This window comes from Toxotes jaculatrix, chromosome 12, assembly GCF_017976425.1.
Source record: "Toxotes jaculatrix isolate fToxJac2 chromosome 12, fToxJac2.pri, whole genome shotgun sequence".
In the NCBI taxonomy this organism is placed as follows: domain Eukaryota; kingdom Metazoa; phylum Chordata; class Actinopteri; family Toxotidae; genus Toxotes; species Toxotes jaculatrix.
Genome location: NC_054405.1, coordinates 9,627,769 through 9,648,891, shown reverse-complemented (window position 1 = coordinate 9,648,891; position 21,123 = coordinate 9,627,769). Strand labels below are relative to the sequence as shown.

Genomic DNA, 21,123 nt, shown 5'->3' with positions numbered 1-21,123 from the left:
TTGCTCACTTTTCTCTTTGTTACAACACATCGCCCTCCCCACCACCAACTCTTCTTCATCCTCCTCCTCCACTCCATCGCCTCTCTTTCTGACCTGGGTGCACTCCTCCCATGGAGCATCTCTCCTGGGCTTCGCTCTTTATTATTTCTATCTCTACCCACTTTGTCTTCCTACACAAACAAAGGCCAGGTAGGAATTAAGGTAGATGCTCATTTAAACAAAGACTACCCCACTAATCATCAGATTTCTGCCCTGTGTGTGATGTGTAATTGCACATACCCTGAAGTTTGACCCTCTTTGCTTTCTGTGTACAGTTTATAGAAGGTGCTTATTTAGAACTCAGCCTAGCCTGAGGAGATTTTTCCAAACACCATTGCTACGGTCATACTGCTCAAACAAAGGTTTCTATGGGCTAGTATACTGGAATAAATCTGTCTCAAGGTCTGACTGCTGTCTGCTTTCCAGTTCTTTTGTTTTGTCAAACAAAGCCCGCAAAGTCTTTCTCACCAGTCTCTCTCCTTCAGCAGGATTCATTGGCCTTATTAGTGGAAAAATCTAGACATGTGTTTTTTGTCTGTGCAAAAAAAAAAAAAATTAATTGACACTCTCAAACACATGCACTTATGTACATGCTTCCCTCCGCTAGCCATATTTTATCTACTCGTTAATGTTCCCCAATTACTCTGTCAAACACTGCCAACGTTTTGCAGCGTAGCACGCTTATTGAAATGGTAATGCAACCATCTCAAAGTGAAACTCTTTCATTCACTGGCTTCTAAGTGGATTTATTCATGACAATTTACTCTTCTCATGCAGGATTACACTAATGAGAGGGTTAAAGGGTGATGTGTGTGTGTGGCTTTTCTCTGCTTTCATGTGAGGGACTCTTGCCCTGGAGAGAAAGGGCCACATTTCTACTGCCTCCAGCTCTCTCCATTATTCAGAAGAAGAGGGCTTGATTTGGTTTTGTTCCGTTTCTCAATCTCACTGACATATACTTCCTGGTATCTAAAGAATTCAGGTGTCTGCTATAACTGCCACAATTAACAGTGCAAACAGCTTAGCTTTTATTGTGAGGTTTTATCTGATTTGAATCATAAAACCAGTTTATATCTTGAGTGTGTCTTTTTAGTCAGTGAATTACTTCACACCTGGAACAGGCCTTTAAATGTAATAAAGCAGGGCTAGAGAGCCACGGGACCAGATTGTAAGTCATCTCCTTGCAGGAGGTCAGGTCCCAAAGGGGATGTGTTGTTAGTACAGATCTCAGTATGTAGGTCATTGTGCTTTGAGTTCAACAATCCCCAGGTATTGGCTGTGCTCTACCACTATTTCAACCTGCTACTGTCAACACCCTGTCACACACCCCTCTTTGTCCCCTTGCATATCGCTCATTAGTGTCATCCACCCAGCATCCTCACTTGTTTGCTCTTCCGCCTCCTGTTATTACTCACACCAGGAGGAATTCCAGTTTTGTCCGGAATAATTAAAGGGTTGTTTCTGTGTGACTGGAGATTGTGTTTAGGTCACAATCACACTTTTTAATGTAACCTATGGCAGGAGCTTAAAGAATTTGCATAATGAGTCACAGCCTACAGTCAACACTGTTTACCTGAAGGGGTTATATCTTCATTTATTGCAATGGGTTTAAGAGTTCATAATCTACAAACTATAGGCTACTTACAAAATAACCGGTGGCAAGAGCAGACACCACCTACACAAATAAACATTTTATTTAGACTTCAAAAATATTAGGTCACATAAGCCTTGCATCATCAGAACACCAAGAGTTCCCAGGACTTGAAAATTTAAGACTGTGTAGAAAACACAAAGGCTGGATACCTTCAGTAAACTTTATTTTGTTAACACTTTTCAGAGAACTGTGCCTTTCCATGTGCATGTTGTGCCCTGAGGAAGGAGACACTTCCTCGAATGCATTTGCAATGATTAAATGGACCAAGCTTCTATCTTGAGTCTAATTTATTTGCTATTCATTTATTTTGCTTAATGGAAGCTTGATTTAATGAAAAAGTGAAGCCTTAGTCAAATGAATTCGAAAATATACTTAAACTTGATTAGCATATGGGATGTTTTTTGAATGACTGTGTGCTCAGTTGATGCTAGAGGAAATAATATAACACAAATAATATTTAGAGCAGCTATTTTTAATTTATTTATTTTTCCTCTGTTACTGCAAAGTAATCACATTTTAAAGGTCACCAAATTTAACAGAGCCCCTGTGGATTTACTCCCACACTCCAAATACATACAGGTTGGTTGTTAGCAAAGGTAGTGATTAGCCATGTAGCCGTTCACTGTTGCAAAAATGTGAGGTAACAGATTGAGATACTGTAACCCCGTTTATAATGTAGTAGTAAAATAGTTGTAGTTACACACAATGTAACTTGGTTAACAGACAATGTAAATTGGTTAAGTGATGTTTATGATAAATAATGAACAAAAAATTAAAGGAAAAAAAAGATTAGATTCTGGCATCCACAGTGATTTGGAATAGATTTGTGAGTTTTGCAGAAATCGTATTTGGCTTCAGTTCAGTTGCGAGGCCAACAAGTCTTTTCAAATCTAAGTGCAATCTGATCAGACCGTAGTTCGTAGATAAGTTAATCATCATCCCCACTGGTGTGACACTGGGCTGCTGTACAGAAGTTGGCAGGCAGCAACACGGTTAATTACACATTATATACCGCACTTTCACTATAGCGTTACACTTTCGCACCAGTATGGTGCTTTGCTATTTGCCGACCTTAAAAATAATAGTTTGATAATCAGCAGGTGTGTCCAGTATAACGGATGATTTGGTGTGAACAACAGAGCTTCAAGGGCAGAGCGGTTTTGCCTTATGTTGCCTGCTCCAGAGTAAGTTATGTGTGGGAATGTTTTCAATAAAAACACTATGTTTCTCATAAACAAAAGAGCAAGTGCGTGTGTGTGTGACTTTAACATGTAACAGCTTGTATAGCCTGTATTTCCTCAACCTCTCACAAAGCCTTAAGTTGATAAAATTCTCTACCACTCATAAAAATGTCGACAGCGCTGGTTCGTAAATCTTAAAACACAATGCAATGTCTGTGCACTGTTTCTCATTTGATTCTCAAATGATTCAATATTTGACAGTGGTTTTGTTTTATGCTGTACTAGCATGCGCTCCAGTGCATACTGTTGGCAGGATGAAATCATAGACAGTAAGGAGTCACAGAGAAGGTCTCTCTGAACCTGTACCACCAGTGTTAAATCTAGTCCATACAGTGATCACCATCCTGAGAGCTGATGCAGTGCCAGTGTTGTGTTTTTGGGGGGGTTTTTTTCAACATTTTGTTGCTGCTCAGACTGTGGACCAAAATAAATGTAGCCTTTGAAAATACAATTTTATAGTTTGTTTTGATTTATTGTCATTATGGAGATGGAGAGAAAAACCACACTTTTGAGGAAACAACAGGAACTAAGAGTAAACCTTTTGCACTTTTGTGTGACTGACAATTTTTCTAACCCTATCAGAGCAGTTCAACCTCTGTTTCACCCTGCACTTCTGCCACTTCACTAATTCTCCTAATCTGCTTCATGTCCATCTTGTCTTTTTGTATCTGCCCGCTCCTTATTCATGCCAGTGCTTTTTCCTCTTTCTCATTCTCCTGTCTTCCTTCTTACCGAGGGATGGGATGAGTGGAAGAGATTAAAGTGGAGGTTACACAATCCTTTCAGCTGGTTTTAATGTCTACCCCTCACGAGTGATATGTTCTGCACGTCCATCAGCGGGATTAGAGTGTCAGAACATCCAAGAACTGATGAACCAGTGCATCCATCCTTACACACACACTCACACACCATTATGGTAGACGTAAAGCCCCTGTCAGAATGCAGTTACCTCTTAACATGTTGCATGCATGTTTAGTACACATGTACCATCATTTCTGATGTCACTGTGTTTGTTAATGGTACAAAACACCATAACTTATAACAGACTTAGTGAATAGAGTAACACAAAAGCATGACTGTAAATTCTAATAAAGACATGGAAAACAAGACACAAAACAAAACCATAAAAAAGCTGAAAAATAAAATAGTGCTCTCATACTTTACACATACGGTGCCGTAAGGAGCAGTAACAAAATATTAAGTGTCACATGATAAGCTGAGAAATAAAAAAATAAAAGTAAATAAACCCAGACAGCACGGGTCAACGTGGGGCTAACATTCCTTACATGTCTTACATAAAGCCGTGCATGAGGCTGTAGCCATGGCCTGACAGAGATACACACAGGGAAAGGCCCATTAAGTTAAGAGAGAAAGAAACACATTTTTGCCCAACAAACAGTATAACTGGGAGCTTTAGCCTGGTAAGAAACCCCCTATGTTGAGTTAATTGGCTCACCAAACATTAGATGGGTGTATGGTCCTGCATGTAAAAAAAAAAAAAAAAAAATATCTGTTTGCCCTGGGACTTTTTTTGAGTAATGATTTCTCTGCAGAAAATGAAATTCAAATAGGGGAGCTTGAGGAGGACAAGCAAGGAATTTTTGTATCCTTTATAAGCACTGTGTGGTGTCTTGTGGATTCTGCAAATCTCGTGTGGCATAGTTATGATACTGAGCTAATGCATGTATCCTAATTTGTATGTGCGAGGCCTTCATTTTCTATTGGATTTGCTTGGTTGCAGTTCATATCATGTTATTGGCTTTGGTATCTGCTTGCAAAGAGGCACAGAGCCCATCGGACCTCCTGTGTAAGCGTATATGTGTGTGTGTGTGTGTGTGTGTGTGTGTGTGTGTGTGTGTGTGTGTGTGTGTTTGTGTTTGTGTCTTTTTTCGATCTATCTGACCAGCTACTATACGTGAGCTGCACATATTGGTTTTTCTGTGGAGCAGCTGTTTCTCCTGCAGCTTTCTGTCTCTCCAGACAACAGCTCTATAAGAGCAAGGAGAAAGGGGGTTGGGGGGGGTGGTTGAGGATAAGGGGGGAGGTGGGTAGAAGCAGAGAGGTAGGGGGTAAGGAGAGGTCAGGAAAGAGATTGTGAGAAAAGCCAAGGATTTCATACCTGCTGGGGTTGGATGATGCCTGTATTTTTAAGGTTAGCTTTGGGTATTTATTAAATTTATGTATTTTCAAGTTGGTGCTCAGGGATATTTTGGTCAAAGGAGGCTGGTTTGTATTTGAGCTGAAATGGATGTTTTTAAACACTGGGAAACATTAAGACTTCTGGACAGTGTAACTGATGCCAGTACTTATTTTTACTACTTACTCTTGGAATAATTTGTTTTAGTGCGGTTTCAGTCCAAAGTGCCACGGAACAGAGAAGGAACCATAATTCCAGCTTCTGCCTCTCTTTTCCATTTTAGTATTTACATATCACTGACATGGTCTGATGAAATTCCTACAATATATAAGGAATAAGACTATGGGCAGTCATTTGCCTTTTTTTTTTTTTTTCTTTTTTTTAATTTAAATTGATTTTCTGGAGAGCATTTCATTGAACTTTTCATTTTTCTTCACTCACTATTGAACCATCTAGAGGCCAGCATGTATGATTATTAGTTGAATAAGTAACTGATTAAATCATGCATATATTAATTAACAAGCTACAGGATTCCAAAATATCAAGACTATGATGGTGTTCAGAGAATACTTTTGAATAATGCTCACATAGTTTTAATAACATTCAGTCACTGACAGTCAGTATTTTAGCCTTTAAGTCGTATGTTAAGCTGCCAAACTGCTTGATCTGTTTCTTTTTGGGGGGGGGGGGGGGGGGGTGTCACTTTAAGCCTATGGTAACATGTGATAGGCATCTTTACTGTTTCATGGGCATTTTATTCCAATATTCCAACCCATCCTGAAAGTCTTTTCATCATCATGATGATGTCAGGCAACCAGCAGAGACATATAACCATCCTTAAAACCACAACTTGTCATTTTTACACTCTGGTTTTTGTACAGATCAAACAAACAGGACATAAGGTGTTACTTAGTGAGCTTTAGAAGTGCTAGAAGGCAGTTTACCTGCCCCCCCCCCCTCCATCCCCTCCCCGGTTTTCAGTCTGTATGCTTCTGCAGGCTAAGCTAAGTGGCTGCTGGCTGTAGCTTCATGTGTAGAGTAAAGACATGAGAATAGTATTGATTTTTTCATCTAACTCCCAGCAAGAAAGGGAACAAGCTTATTTCCCGAAATGCCAAACTATCTAATGCACCTAATATCACAGATAAAGAAGGTTTTATCCGTTGAAGACTGTTCTACCAAATGTGAATCTACTATTGAAAAGACAGTGTGAAAAGTCCTTTCATTTCAGTTTCTCACAAAGAAAACTATATTCATTATACAGTCAGCAGCTAATTATGCTCATCAAGACCTTGCTGACAGTAAAAATGTGATCCCATTCTTAATATTTAATTCCTCGAGTCAACGGTAACTTGACATGTCATGGCATGTTTCCCTGCTTTCATTTCTGTTCTCCTTTGTATATCATTTGAAGGTTCTGTTAAATTATAAAACATACGAAAATATAAAAGATCAAACTAATGATGTGGAAATTCCAAAGTGTTTTTCTCTATTATTCCTGAAAACCTAAAAATCTGTTAGTGGTCTCTAAACAGGGATTGGGATAAGCTGATTTCTAATTGTATTCATCTGATGTGAACTGGAAGCAGAAGCCCGCACAGCTGCTGTCTGCTTTTAGCAAATCTTAGCTATAAATGATATAAAACCATCAGTGTCTTACAGTAGTGTTGATGTTGACTTTGGAACATGCAAATGATTGCTGTACCAAAATAGCTGTACAGCTGGAGCTGCAGTATGTAAAAGCAGTTTGGCTACAAAATGGAGTAAGAAGAGAGGGTTAGTTTTGACTGTGGTGACTAAAGGTGCCTCTGGCTGTCTCATGTGATGATATGGTGTGATAAGGTTACAGCGTGTGTCCCATTCCACCCCTATCTGTGGGGTTAGATTGTCTTCCTTTTTGGTCCAGTTGGACTCTGCAGAGAGGATTATTGGAGCTGGGCTTCAGTAGGCCTTTCAAGCTCCGGCTCAGGCTCCAGAGGACTAACAACAAGTCAGACACTGTCAGATCCAGGGAAGGAAGGCCAAGGGCTGATGCTTTGAAGTGGCCTTTGAGATTCTCATCTGGAGGGATCAGATGGAGGGAGAAAAGAAGACAGCGCGAGGTGCAAAGCTTCAGCTAAACAGGCAAGCTGGGTTGGCTTCAGGCGCTGCAGAGGTGGGTTTCACTGTTATGAATGGCTTTGACTCAATGAAATCTTGTGAAATTCACACATGCACAACTTCTGAAATAAACAAGTACGACTTGAGAGTAACAACCGAGGCGTGCTAGTGTGCAAAATCTTAAAATACAGATGCAAGAGGGAAAGAAAAGAAGGCAAAGCGAGATTAAAGTAAAGAAAAAGACTTAGCTGAAGTTTTTTGAAGTCGACAGGGAGATACAGGAGCAATATTAATGATCCTGCAATCAAAGCATGCTGAGAAAAAAAGGTGCCTGTGTTTTTATAGCTCAGGTAAGAAAGTGAGTTTAATTTGTGGTGATTGTCCTCTGCATAATTCTTCAAACGTCCTTAAAATCAGGGCAGTCATCTGAGGGTGTCCGCATTTTATTAATCAGCCTGCAGCGTTTAAAAATGGACGTATCCAGAAAAAAGTTTTCCCTCAGTCTCTTGTTTCGCAAACGCCACTAACTTCAGGGATTTAAAGCTAGACATTGATGTCAGCAACATCACTCTTAGGACGTAGATTGTCAGGACATGTTTATAGATGAGCAGAAATTATATGAATTATGTAGATGACAAGAAAAGACACTAATGCAAGAAAGCAGGAGGATCTGAAGAGTGTTGAGAGACTGGAAAGAAGAAAATCTTAGCATAGTTCAGGTTTTGAGACAGAGTACTCGCATTTGTGTTTGCTTGTATGGCTTTTACTTGGGCATGCATAATTTCCTATTTTAATGTAATAAGCAGATACATTTTCCCTTCTGAGAATATAAACAGTCAGTTTCACAAACACATGTTCCGGATTATTCGTGTGCTTACCCAGCACAATAGTATATCGCACAAAAACCTTGCCAACTTTGTCTTGTTCAAATACATAAACATGCACACTTATGAGAAAATTCTTCACTAACCTTCATAGGCTTTCTCTGCTTTTAACTCTTATCTCTTCTTGCTTTATTTTGTACACTGACTAAGGCTATCACCAAAAAATAAATCTTTAAAAAAAGGGGGACTTGAGGAAATACTCCAGGCTTTCAAGTCCTATAGAGACATTTGGATCTCACAAGATAGTAAAAACAGATGTGTAATCGGATTGCTATTGGAATTATACGATAGTATCAGTCAATCAATCAATGTGCACACACACAGACACACACACACACACACATTGTACAGGCAATTGCGATGGTCTCACTTTCTTCCTGTCTGAAGTAACCTCAGCCATGTTTTTGTGTCCCATGAGGAATGCCTTTTATCATGTGACATGGTGGTGTTGTTGGCGGCGGCGGAGAGGGGGTGGGGGTGGGGGGGCGTCAGACAGCTGTTTCCCATCAGCACTCAGCTACAGTCAGCCAGTCGCAACCCTGCTCCGAGGATCAGAGGGGCAGAGCAGCGGAGTGGAGCTCAAAGAGATGCGGGGGCCAGAATACCTCCAATTAGAAGGTCATCCCAATTTGTTCTCCCACATCCACGGCGCTCATCAGCCATCTCAGGCCCGCTTGCCCAGTGTTATGTACAAATCCGTAGCCAGAGGTGAATGGGTTGCCGCCATCTGGGAGTGATTATGCCTTTTCCTCATTGTTTCCTGTCTTTTCACCCCAACCCAGCTCTACTGAGTCCTGCTATTCTGCTAGCTCTGTGTTGGCTCAGCTCTCTTGGCTTGTTCAGGTTCTAAGCCCCCCCCCGCGCCCCCTCTGTAATTTAAGACTGGGAATATTTAACTGCAGTCACTCATGCACAGGCGTCTACATTAGCACATGTTGTTCACCTCATCAGCAGCAGGAGTCTGCTCAGCGATATGTAAGAAAAGGTTTTCACTCACAATGTACTGTACACACACCTTTCTGTTTTACACACCCCATTTCCTTGTATCTCACGTCCATCCTCTGCTGTAATCTTGCAAATTATTTTTCTGTAAATTGATCTTTTTGACACATTTAAGATTTTAGAGTGCTTTATCATTCTAAATGTGCTCGTCCCTGTGCTGTTTGGAGCTTGAGTCAGTCAAGACTTTTTTTATACAGTCCATGGTGGAGACAGGAAGGAGCTGCCTGTGACCACTAGAAATCACACTCTTCTGTTGGGCTCCTTGGAGCTGATGTGAATTTGCTTTGTCTCCAGTTCAGCTTCTGGCTGCAAGCTCTTTCTCTGTGCTCAGGCTACTCCTTGTGGAAAGATGATAAATTGCTGTGGTAGCTTTCTGCTGCCTGCTCGGGGAGCCGTCTGGATCTCACCTTTCTGCAGTTCTCTGTAGCACTGTATCTTCTCGCCTTGCTGTCAGCCATTAGGACAACCAGTCTCCTCAGCTAGGGTCAGTTGTTCTTATCCCACATTTGAGTAACGAACATGGGGCATTTTGTCAGTTATATTTCATTGTAGAGTGCATAAATTAATGTTAGACTGATGTGTAGATGTATAGATAAATAGAATATTAACAGCTCATCGCAATGAAGGTATTTTGGCCAAGTGTTTGTGTGCTGCTCTTTAAAGTGTGATGGACAGAGCTAGAGAACAACCCTTTATTATGCCGCCTTCGAGTGGAACTCGTAAGGTCGTATGTTCGACATCAAGTACACGATATCCTGATGTTCAAGTGGTTTAGGTTCTTATGAACATTGTTGCTAGGTGACTAACAATGAAACTGGACGTGGCCTTGTTCTCCTTACAACAGTGGCAAGCATTTTGTGTTTTGTGCATTTAATTGATATGCTAGGAACAAGAAGATGTTAGACAATTGAAAAAAATAATAAAATAATGAATAAAGAGCAATTTCCCCGTGCTCTGACATTTAAAAAAGAACAACAGCAGAAAGTATGTCACAACCTCTGGATTCACAGCTGTAAAATTGCCACTTGTGAAAGCTGTGAATACCACATCAGTCAGTCATGGAAATGGGCTCTTCGCTCTGACACAGTAAATACAACTTCACTTGAAGGCACCAATATGAACAAAAATAAGCCTTTGCCGTTGTCAAATCCTGGTCAAACATCATTAAACTCCACTCTGTTCTGCTTTTCTGTGTGTTTTTCCAGTTTTGCGTGACGACTTCAGACAGAACCCCGTAGATGTAATGGTTGCAGTGGGAGAACCCGCGGTGCTGGAGTGCCAACCACCCCGTGGGCACCCTGAACCCACAATCTCCTGGAGGAAAGATGGAGCCAATTTAGACGACAGAGATGAACGCATCACAGTAAGAGATGCCATTTTAAGCTCAGACATTACACATTACTCTAACTAGTGCTGCAACTAATTATTATTTTTATCTTCATTATTGGTTCATCTATTTCAATTATTTTTTCAGTTAATTGTCTGGTTAATAAAATGTCAAAACACAGTGATGAATGCTCATCACAAGCTCCCAGAGCGGAAGGTGACATATTCAAAATGTTCATTACTTTATTTTTGTTTACTTAGTGTATGAGTTAAACTATAAATCTATTATCTAAATCTTTGCTGATTAATTGGCACTCAGTCAGCCAACTGATTTATCATTTAATTGTTCTAATTCTGACCTTAAATGACTTATTCACCAAAAATGTTTTTTCTGTGGTATTTACTTGCCCTTTTTTGGAATGCTAAAGAACCAATTACCTCTGACCTCATTCATTTTGAGGTGTGGAAGAGCAAGAGTGTTAAGTCAAGATCAATTTGTGATTATAAGAACTCTAAATAACAACTTAATCTTTACCTGTGTCTACACAGAGCTGAAAATATCAGCAGAAAAAAATGCTGACCATAAAACAGTGCTTTAAAAATCAGTGCATATACTGCTGTTTTATATAGTTTATGATTATGAAAAATACACAATACCCCAAAACGTATATAACATATATTAAGCTGTCATGTGGCATTTAGTCCACAGTTATTCTCTTTTTATATTTTTGTATAAACTGAATTGATTTTGTGCCTGTTTGGTTTGGGAAGCAAGAACAGGTCACTTATTCATGACCAGGTTTGAGCAACTCTCATGATTTTGTATGCGTGTGTATGTGTGTGTTGATTTGTTTATTTGAATGTCTGGGTGCACTCCTGGGGACACACTGCAGAGAATTCAAAGCCCGTGTTAGTGTGGAGTGACAGGTAGTCTCTCTGGGAGACTGTGATGGACAGAGCAGCTATCTCTGATTTAAGGAGAGGCATGGATCAGAGCTGGGGGGGGGGGGGGGGGGGGGCTCCTCTGAGGGAAATACAAAGGCTGCTTTTTGCTTTGTACTTTCTGCATGCCAATCTTTGTCCTCCTTAATCATCTTTTCTATATGGAAATATGTCTTAGCCACGAGAGTACACTCAAAGACATCACCTACTGTAAAAAGACCAAAGGAGTCCATCACAAGTGATTCATGGCTACTTTCAGTCCTTTTGAGAGTTTCCCTTGTGGCCTGGACCATAATTTATTGATACTGATACGTAGATAAAATTGTGAGTAACTTTAAGTTTTTTTTAGAAGGTTCCCATAGGCATAAGTGTGATTTACAGATTTTAATTAAAAAGTTGAGTGCCTTGACACAGCAAAATACATGTAAATCACACTACAAGCAACTTGAGACTGCGTGTGCCTTTAGGGCATCTAAGGCTATGTGAAGAAGAAAAAGAATATACTGAAACATGGCAGAGATGAAAGTTGAGGTTTCAGTGTCCGAGATGGAGGATAGAAAAACCACATTCGGATTTCTTACCAATGGAATTGCTGCTAAAAACGAGGATCGGTCAGTGAAGAAAAAAAAAAACGTGCTCTTTAATCAGCTGCTAAAGTTTCTAGAGCAGCAGTATTTACAGCAAACAGCAAAAAGTTGCACAACAGAAGTAGAGCATTAGTCAGAGTAAGATCATCTTTGCAGTCATGAAGGCATCCTTTGCTGACATCATTACACTGGCACAAAATTTCATCAAGGGACAGTTATAACAAAGGCTCAGCAGGCCATGTGCCCATGTATGCCCAGTGAATCTAAAACACAAATCTCTTTATCCAGGGTTCAATTGGATAACCTCATTCACCTGGATTTAATAACCATTTGATGAAAATATTAGTGCTTACTCTGTGAAATGGAAAACTACAGTACGGGCAAAGATTATGAGCCAATAATAGCTCTCTACACCGACATTCAAGTAATTAGAAAAGACATTTTTCATTGTGTGTCTTCGTGTTATAGGTTTCTTTACTTCATATTTGCTGCTATATCATGCAACTTTCCTTAATAACTGTGTTTTAATGCAATGCAATTCTCTTTCATGTGCAAATAAGCCACACAAAAAAATTAAAAAATTAATATATTCTATTTTTTAATTTTATATAAATACTGTTATATATATATACTGTTGCTGTCTGCAGTCCTGCTACGACTCAGATATCAGATATCATTCAAAGCTCGTTCATGACAGTATAAACACCCCTGTTACTGTATGCAATCGTGCAATTATGTTTTAGTCATATATAAAACATTTTGCGCCGGCTCTAATGTGAGTCTAAACATCCAAACCTAATCCATCTGCAGTACCAGTTCCCACAGTCCCTCACTTTCTCCTTGAAATTACCAGTGGTTGGTACTGTGTACAAAAAGTACATACAACCACAAGTCACACCACAGTTTGTTGAATCTTCCTCTTAAAACCACGTCATTTGCAACAGATCTAGAATGTCAGCAATAGTTAGGCCACTCATGGTTGTTATTTACCCAGTGGACAGTGCAAGCTGCTTGTGGTGGAAGGTTACCCTGGAGGAGGATGACTAATAAATGAAAGGCTGTTGGTTTCATCCTTGCAGCAGCAATTTAATGATGTATTCCATCTGTGAGCTGGTGAGTGGAGAGTGCCCACCAACCAAGGTCCTGTCTAGCATGACGCTGAATCCCCTGCCTGCATTATGGACACAGAACCATAGGCAGCCTTGACCTCTGACCTCTTTTAAGAAATCACGGAGCTGTGATAGCTGTGTGTGTCTCTAGCAGGCCAGAGACACACACAGCTATCTTAAATCATAATAAGGGGGCTGAAAGTTTAATTGAAGCTGATGCCTGGGAGAAGGTTTTAGATGGCTGGGTGCAGGGAATGGCCTTGTGTTTGTTTTGAGGTCTTCATATCAGTATGTTTCCCTGCTATAGTTTCACATCTGCCCACTGATGCTCTGGTATCACCTCTAACACTGCGTATCTGTGGACTATCAATAAGTAGCTTCCATTCAAAGCGCTGTAAAGACAGCTACCACGGTCTGTGGGGGCGTATGGTGGATAGGAAATGAAAAGACTGAAAACAGCATGGAGAGCATATATCTTCCGCCTCTTTGTTGTGTGTGTATGTGCAGATATCAGTGAAGAGAAGCTAAAAAGTTTGGGAAAGGCAAAGCACACTGACTGAACATCTGAGGAATGAATCTACAAAGACACAATGTCTTTGTTCCCAGGGTTCTGTGCTAATGTAGCACTAGATATGAATTATGTAATTTTATAATGGGTGACCTTCTGTGCAGCTTGAAAGGCACCGCAAATTATATTCCTTAGATAAAGAGATGCATACAGATGCATAGACATACACTACACTACTTGATGTTACGCCATCAAGTGCAAAGAAATGTACTGTACATTTTCAGATAGAAGATGTGATTATATGTGGGTGGTATCACATATTAAAGTAAACGCGTCCACAGAGGAAATTTTAGCCGTGGCACATTTTATTACAAAATGTACAAACCTTGGCCAGATTATTTACACTCATTATGAATGTGCCACACTCACTCAGTAACTCGCAAACACATCCAGCACACATAAGGGTACTGAGGTCCTGTGCAAATACAGCTGTACAAATATGTTTTGTGCTTTCTTTCAGATCCGCAGTGGCAAGCTGATGATCACCAACACCAGGAAGAGCGATGCAGGGAAATATATCTGCGTAGGAACCAACATGGTGGGCGAGAGGGAGAGCGAGACCGCCGAACTCACTGTGCTAGGTAACATTTGCGGCTTCGTGATTGCGTTGTACAATGCTCCAGTGCTTCAGTTAGTCCAAGTACCCTCTCAGTTTTTTTTCGTGGTTTAGTTTGCCAGCCCGCTGTGTGAGGTCTTTGTCACTGGGGTATAATAACCCATTAATTACGTTGATTATGCAGGACAACCATCCAATCTGCCAGCTGTAGAGAGGTTTCCAACCAAACGTGTGCTGAGCATCTACCGCTGATGCATCCGGTGCTACAGCCTCTCAAACCTTTCAATACAAGAACTCCCCATGCTACCTCCGACACCTCCCGCCCCGAATGCCTGCTTCCAGCCTCTATTCTCCATCCGACTTTTATGTTCCTAACATTTCCCATCAGAATAGAGCTCTTATCAGTATCACACAGTTCGATGACCTTGGTGAAGGTTGGGAGTATACAGTATAGTGCCTCATAGAGCGATTCAAGGCTATGAGAATAATCCTGCTGAATGCAGAAACAGGTCAGAATACGATGTTCTACAGGTTGTGCATAATAAATGACTTTGGAGACTGTCAGAGGATTATCACTAGAATATTATTTTTCCAGACAAAGATAATTGCATTATGTAGTTGACTTTGCCTATATTGCTATAGGCAATATACAGATTATATTGCAAGATTTTCCTTATTTATTAGAAGTTTATTTATTAGAAGTGTTTTTTTCTTGTCTAGTTTGTCTTCTGGTTGAAGCAGTGGGAGCAGACACTATTGGTAGTTTCTGCCTGTACCTTATTACACTTGGTACAGTAAAGCTTACATAATAATTAGCAACTAGACAAAGAGGTTGAAAAATCAAGAGCAATTTCAATTTTAAAATGCTTTTTTTTCTCAAGAAGAGACAAATCAATGATGTATGGTAAATAAGGATAACATGAAAAAGTGTAAGGACATAGATGCTTTTCACTGGATAATTATACTGATATTTATACTGCTTGTTATTGTGCCGCCCTCCAGAGCGCCCGACCTTTGTGAAGCGGCCCAGCAGTGTAGTGGTGTTGGCAGACGAGAGCGTGGAGTTCCACTGCGTGGTTCAAGGAGACCCTGTTCCCACTATCCGCTGGAGGAAAGATGATTCTGACCTGCCTAAGGGCAGGTAATGCACAAAGGGCCTCTACATGCAGTCATTTACCATGCAAACATGGTGTTTCAACTTTTCCTTTCATCTCTTGATTGTGTGTGTCCGTCCTGCCTGCAGATTTGAAATCCTAGAGGACCATACCTTGATTGTTCGCCAAGTGACCCCTTCAGATGAGGGCTCCTATACATGTGTGGTGGAGAACATGGTTGGGAAGTCTGAAGCATCAGCCACGCTCACTGTACACGGTCAGTACAACTTCAGCATTCACATGTGATGTCCTCCAACCCTAATACCACCCTCTTTTCTATACAGTATACTGTTCACACAGACACACACTGTTTTTTCAGGGCCTCGGATTTTCTTTTCATGGATGAAGTATTTGCAAAACAGCTGCTTCTAGCCTAACAGGAAAACTAATCCTGTCTTGTAGTGTCACAAATTAGCAGGCAGTGACTTTTACCCTGCCTTTTATTCAGAGATAGTTTTCATTATTGTGCCTTATGCTGCTGTTTCTCTCAACACAGTACTGTCAGGCAGAATTCTCTCTGGGGTATTTGTGTTTCTTTTTTTTTTTTTTTCTTCTTACTTCCTGGCTGGCGGTCTTATAATGTCTGCAGCAGTCACTAGTTCAAAATAATAAGCAGTATGGGACATTGCAGCAGTTTGTTTACAGTACGTTTCATAGTAATGTCCTGTATAAACTGAGAAGAGCATGCAAAGTAAATGTTTACGTGACCACGGAAAATGGATTGATTTGGTCTAAGCTGTCCTGCCACAATGACACCCTTTAGCTTTTAAATCAGTCACAGGAAATGAGCAGTAAGACACCTCTCATAGCTGCACTCCCAGACCCATATCTATAAACATAAACACACACACACACACACACACACACACACACACACACACACACACACATACAGTAGTGACACAGTGGGTGACACAGACTGAGAGGATAGTAGGACTTAATTAAAGATAAGGCTGGTCTGGTTACATGCTGGGGAATGACATGGTTCCAATTACAACGTCTTCCTCTCCCTCAAAAAACCTGAGAAACCAAGCATCATGGGGGACCAGAGCTAATTTGGGCTGTGAATGGAGGACAAGAATAAATGGCAGAGGAGTATAAGTTTTATCATAGGAGGAAACAAACAAAAGCCTCTCTGCCTTAACCTCTGGCTAGCTCAATCATAGCTGTAGTCTTAACCACAGAATCATTTTTACTGACTTAGAACATTTGGTTGATATTAAACAGTTGCCATTTGAAACAGATGTAGCAGGCCAAGGAGCTTACTCATTTTAAGGTTTTGCACAGGTTCCAAGCATGAAATGAAATGGCTCTTCAGCGTTGCACTCATTAAAATGATCTGTAATCTTTCAGACATTAACTTGGGAGAAATGTTTAGATAAATGAAATAAAATTGCCTACACATGACACATGTCTTTCCAGACGGGGTGCTTAGAACGCAGCTTTTCTGCATTATGCAAAAATCATGTGCTTTACTTTTCTAAAAGCATTCTTTGAACACAAAAATGTTGAGCAATAACCGCAGTCATCCTCTCACAGTAGTTCCAAAACCAGCTGGTTTGCTAGCCATTCATTTCGCTATAAATCTAGTTTACAGATGTCAAGATGTACAGTTGTTCCCATCTTAAAATATGTCTTTGTGTATCACATTTAGGAGAGCGGCAGCAGCTCCCCCTTCTCACCCTCTATCCAGACACAATGCTCCTTCCTCAGCCCTCACAGGTTTATGTCCTCATCAGGGGACTGTATCTTTGTCTTAGTGTGTCTCAAGGCCGACTGGCTATGTAACTCAAACAGGAAATTACATATGCTTTTCACACCTCACAACCAACAACGGCTGGGTGTAATTGGGGCTAAACAGTGTGCCTTGTCTTTTGACATCTTTGACATGTATTATCTCAATATGAGGTCATCCTTTGTTTCTTTCCCTCCCCTTTTCCTCTCTGCCTTTCCAAATTTGTGTATAGAAGAATAATAGTAAAATAAAATAAATATTCTCATAAACATCATGTTAGGGAAATATTATTCAGATATACAGATATTAATAGAATAAATTTAAACCAGCATTATTAATGTACTTGTATTACTGACTGTTTACAGTTCTTTTAAACCATTTCCATTCATTTCTCATTGCCATTGCATATATGTCTGTGCACTTTAATTACTCATTACACTGCTCTTTCTTTGTATTTTTCCCCTGTAGTTAACACTGGTAAGTTGTCATCCATCCTTCATCCACCACCAGACAGCAACAGGAACTCATGAGCCCCTGTCACTGTCCTATCTGCACTGTAATTCCATCCACCAATACAGTATGTAATTCATGTTATGTGTGGGTAAATGAATGAGAATGTGCTATTTCTTTCATTAAAAGAGGTAAATAGTGACTGCTTCTGCTTCATACACATTTAGCCCTCTATCTTCCTTGAGCTCTCTATGCATGCTGAAGTGTTCTAAAACTGTGAATGATGAAAACGTATCAGGCTGCCAGGTAATTAGTGCTTCTCCTCTTCTGCAGTGCCCCCAGCGTTTGCCGTACGCCCCAGGAACCAGGTGGTGACAGTGGGCAGGACGGTCACCTTCCAGTGTGAGGCCACCGGCAACCCACAGCCCGCTATCTTCTGGCAGAGGGAGGGCAGTGAGGTGAGACTGACACTCATCACGCTAAATCACTGCTCATGAATGGGTCTCTAACTCTGTGATCTCTGTCTCCACTCCAGAGTCTACTGTTCTCTTACCAGCCACCGCAGCCCTATAGCCGCCTGTCTGTCTCCCAGATGGGCAGTTTGACCATTACCGATGTTCAGCACTCTGATGGCGGTTTCTACAGCTGCCAGGCTCTCAACATCGCTGGCAGTGTTATTACCAAAGCACTGCTGGAGGTCACAGACTGTGAGTAAAGGGATGGAGTGATGGATGGCAGATTGGGGTGGGGCGGGGGGGGGGGGGGGGGGGGGCTGACTTTTATTCAGCACAGTTCTAACTCCACTGTTTAGTCTTTTGGCTAAACAGACTACTTTTCTGCTGCAGTTTTCCTTTGCTGAGCAGGTTTATTAGGCTACAAATTGGCCCTGGTTGCAGACTGGTGAGAGCTACCTCCCTTAGGTGTGGTAGTTGGCCATGGTTACTAACTGTCAGGAGAGGGATTTCAGAAGATGTTGTTCACACGTTGGACTCAAAACCCTGTCTGTTCCCATGGTGACCGTGTGTAAAGAGTGTCTACCCTTATCTCTCTTACCTCTACAGATATTATTTCTTAACGTGTATAGTATATAATCTGAATAGAGAGAACTAGGAGAAATAGAATAATTATTATCCATTGTAACTCTAGTTTCCATTGATATGTGTTCTATTCTACTGTAAATATTTATGAATTAAGACTGCAGGATTGACACATCATATCGTTTATTGGCACCTATATGGAAAGTGGTCTGAGGAACTGTAATCCAACTCCTAGGTAAAGAAATAACTGTTTTAATTGTTTGAAAAAAGCAATTTAAATATGCTTGGAGGCCCACATCAGTAATTACAAACCACCAGGAAAGTCTACAGGCTCCCAATTAAATGACCTGTGTGATCATGAATACATGTGTCTGGGTAATGTTGTACTATGTACATATATTAAATTAAAGAAGATAATTGCTTCAGGATTAAACAGACATTTACTGCATCCGCACATTGAGTTGTTCAGTGCAGCCTTTTTAGTTATAATGGATAATCTGCTGCTCTTATTGGCAATGCGCTTTGTAGCCACCTAGTAAGGAAATGAGAGGCATCCACTCAGTGAAAAATTTGTTACAGGTAATGGAAGTAGAAAAAGATGGGGTTCTGTTTTATGCTATTTTTTTCATTGGTCTACAGCACTGCACTCTCATCTGTACTGGTTTCTCTCTACTCTGCCCTCCCCCAAATTTTCTCCATCCCACCACACTCCTCTCATCCCCATTTGGAGTGGTGCATTTGTATGGAAATAACTGGTCCGCATTACTGTCGGCAGTTTTCAAGGTGTGTTTCCATCACCGTTTTTTTGTTTTATTTATTTATTTATGTAGAACCCCTGTCCCCATCCACAGGGTTCTAAAATGTAAGAGACAGAGAGAGAGTGAGCTCTGTTATCTAAGTGGGATTGTTATTAGTTGGGCTTTGCCGTTGTGATTGGAATTGGCTCCAGCAGCACCTACTGCCGAATGAACGATTAGTTGCTCTCCGCTGGAGGGGAAAAGTTGATTTCTTTTTCCTTCACTGCCTGCGCAGCCAGCTAAACCTATTGTTCTCTCTCTTTACCAATTTTCCTCGCAGTATCTTTCACATCTTATCTGTCCTTCATTTTTTTGGCAGCATTTCATTTTCATTTTCTCTACTTTCATCTTTCTTACTCTTATTTCTGTCTCTCTCTTCAGCTTTGATCTTTGGTGAACATCAATTCCCAATTTCCAGTTCTACATTGTACTGTTGACAGTGTGCTTACTGCTTTTTCGGAATTTGGCCTTTATTCAATAGTGATAGAACAGATACAGACAATGCAGGGAGAGAGCAGGGGGTGACATGCAAAAAGGGTCCCTGACCGGAATCTTAACTGGGGACGTTGCAGTTAGGTGGTATGTGCCTTAATCACTCAGCTACCAGATGCTGCTGCTGTTTTGAATATTAATGCTGTATTAACCCCAGTAAAGTACCTTTTGTACCAACAGGAAATTACTGCATCCTGTGGTGGACATAAATCAAGAAACCCTGTTTCCTATATATAGGGCATCCAAATGTGTTTTAGCTGGAGTGGATATGGGGTGTTTTATATGCAAGAGAGCTACGGGGTAAGTTTTAACATTGTTGGTCTTAAACTTTTCTACATTTTTTTTAAATTTTTTTTTTTATAGCTGGGTCAGACCACCCTCCTCCTGTGATTAGGCAGGGCCCAATCAACCAGACTGTTCCTGTGGACAGCACAGTAGTCCTTGGGTGCCAAACTGTTGGCCCTCCACCTCCTACAGTCCACTGGAAGAAGGATGGTGTTCTGGTGTCTCCAGTGGACTCCCGCATGTCCCTAACAGACACAGGATCGTTGGAGATTCGCTACGCTAAGGTAGGGAAGCGAAGTTTTACAGCAGTTAGAAGGTAGCAGTTACAGTAACAGCGCTGAGCTAAGCCAACCCACAAATGTCTGCTCCTGTACCTTCTCTCCTCAGCTGGGAGATACAGGCTTCTACACTTGTGTAGCTTCTAGTCCAAATGGAGAGGCTTCCTGGACAGCATACTTGCAAGTGGAAGGTAGGTTATTCATACTGAGACAGAAATATTGTCAACACAGTACCTGCAGAAGAGTCAGAAGTAACATTTGTTGGTCTCTCTTTGGCAGAGTTTGGCGTTATTGTCCAGTCCAGTTATCCCACAGACCCTAATCTGATTCCCAGTGCTCCATCTAAACCTGAGGTGACTGACATCAGCCGCTCCTCTCTCACTCTGTCGTGGAAAACCAACCCCAGTGTCGGTGCAACACCTACATCTTACCTAATCGAGGCATTCAGGTTAGGCATATGAAGTATCCGGCATGTTTTAACTGCATATAATACCATTATATAGCAAGTTTAATGAAACAATTTTTCCACTTTGTTTGTATGCCCTCTCCTCTGCCTGCAGTCCTACATTAGGCAGCAGATGGGTGACCCTGGCTGAACATGTGAAGACACAGACCTTTGTCCTGAGGAACCTGAAGCCCGGAGCTGTCTACCTCTTTATGATCAGAGCGGTGAATGCTTATGGCCTCAGTGACCCCAGTCCAATCTCTGACTCTGTCAGAACACAGGGTCAGTGTGGACTTTTCGTTCCT

The 21,123-nt window shown here is 41.0% G+C and overlaps 1 protein-coding gene across 1 annotated transcript in view; it reads left to right on the top strand.

The window, feature by feature from the left end:
• LOC121190774 (roundabout homolog 1-like) overlaps window positions 1–21,123 on the top strand; it is an 87,162-nt gene that overhangs the window by 56,226 nt on the left and 9,813 nt on the right. The window contains exons 5-15 of the mRNA XM_041051770.1: window positions 10,263–10,420; window positions 14,050–14,170; window positions 15,148–15,286; window positions 15,389–15,516; window positions 17,503–17,511; window positions 17,818–17,942; window positions 18,020–18,191; window positions 20,174–20,379; window positions 20,483–20,564; window positions 20,653–20,821; window positions 20,934–21,100. Of these exons, the coding sequence (XP_040907704.1) occupies window positions 10,263–10,420; window positions 14,050–14,170; window positions 15,148–15,286; window positions 15,389–15,516; window positions 17,503–17,511; window positions 17,818–17,942; window positions 18,020–18,191; window positions 20,174–20,379; window positions 20,483–20,564; window positions 20,653–20,821; window positions 20,934–21,100 (1,476 nt within the window). The remainder of the gene's footprint in view (window positions 1–10,262; window positions 10,421–14,049; window positions 14,171–15,147; window positions 15,287–15,388; window positions 15,517–17,502; window positions 17,512–17,817; window positions 17,943–18,019; window positions 18,192–20,173; window positions 20,380–20,482; window positions 20,565–20,652; window positions 20,822–20,933; window positions 21,101–21,123) is intronic.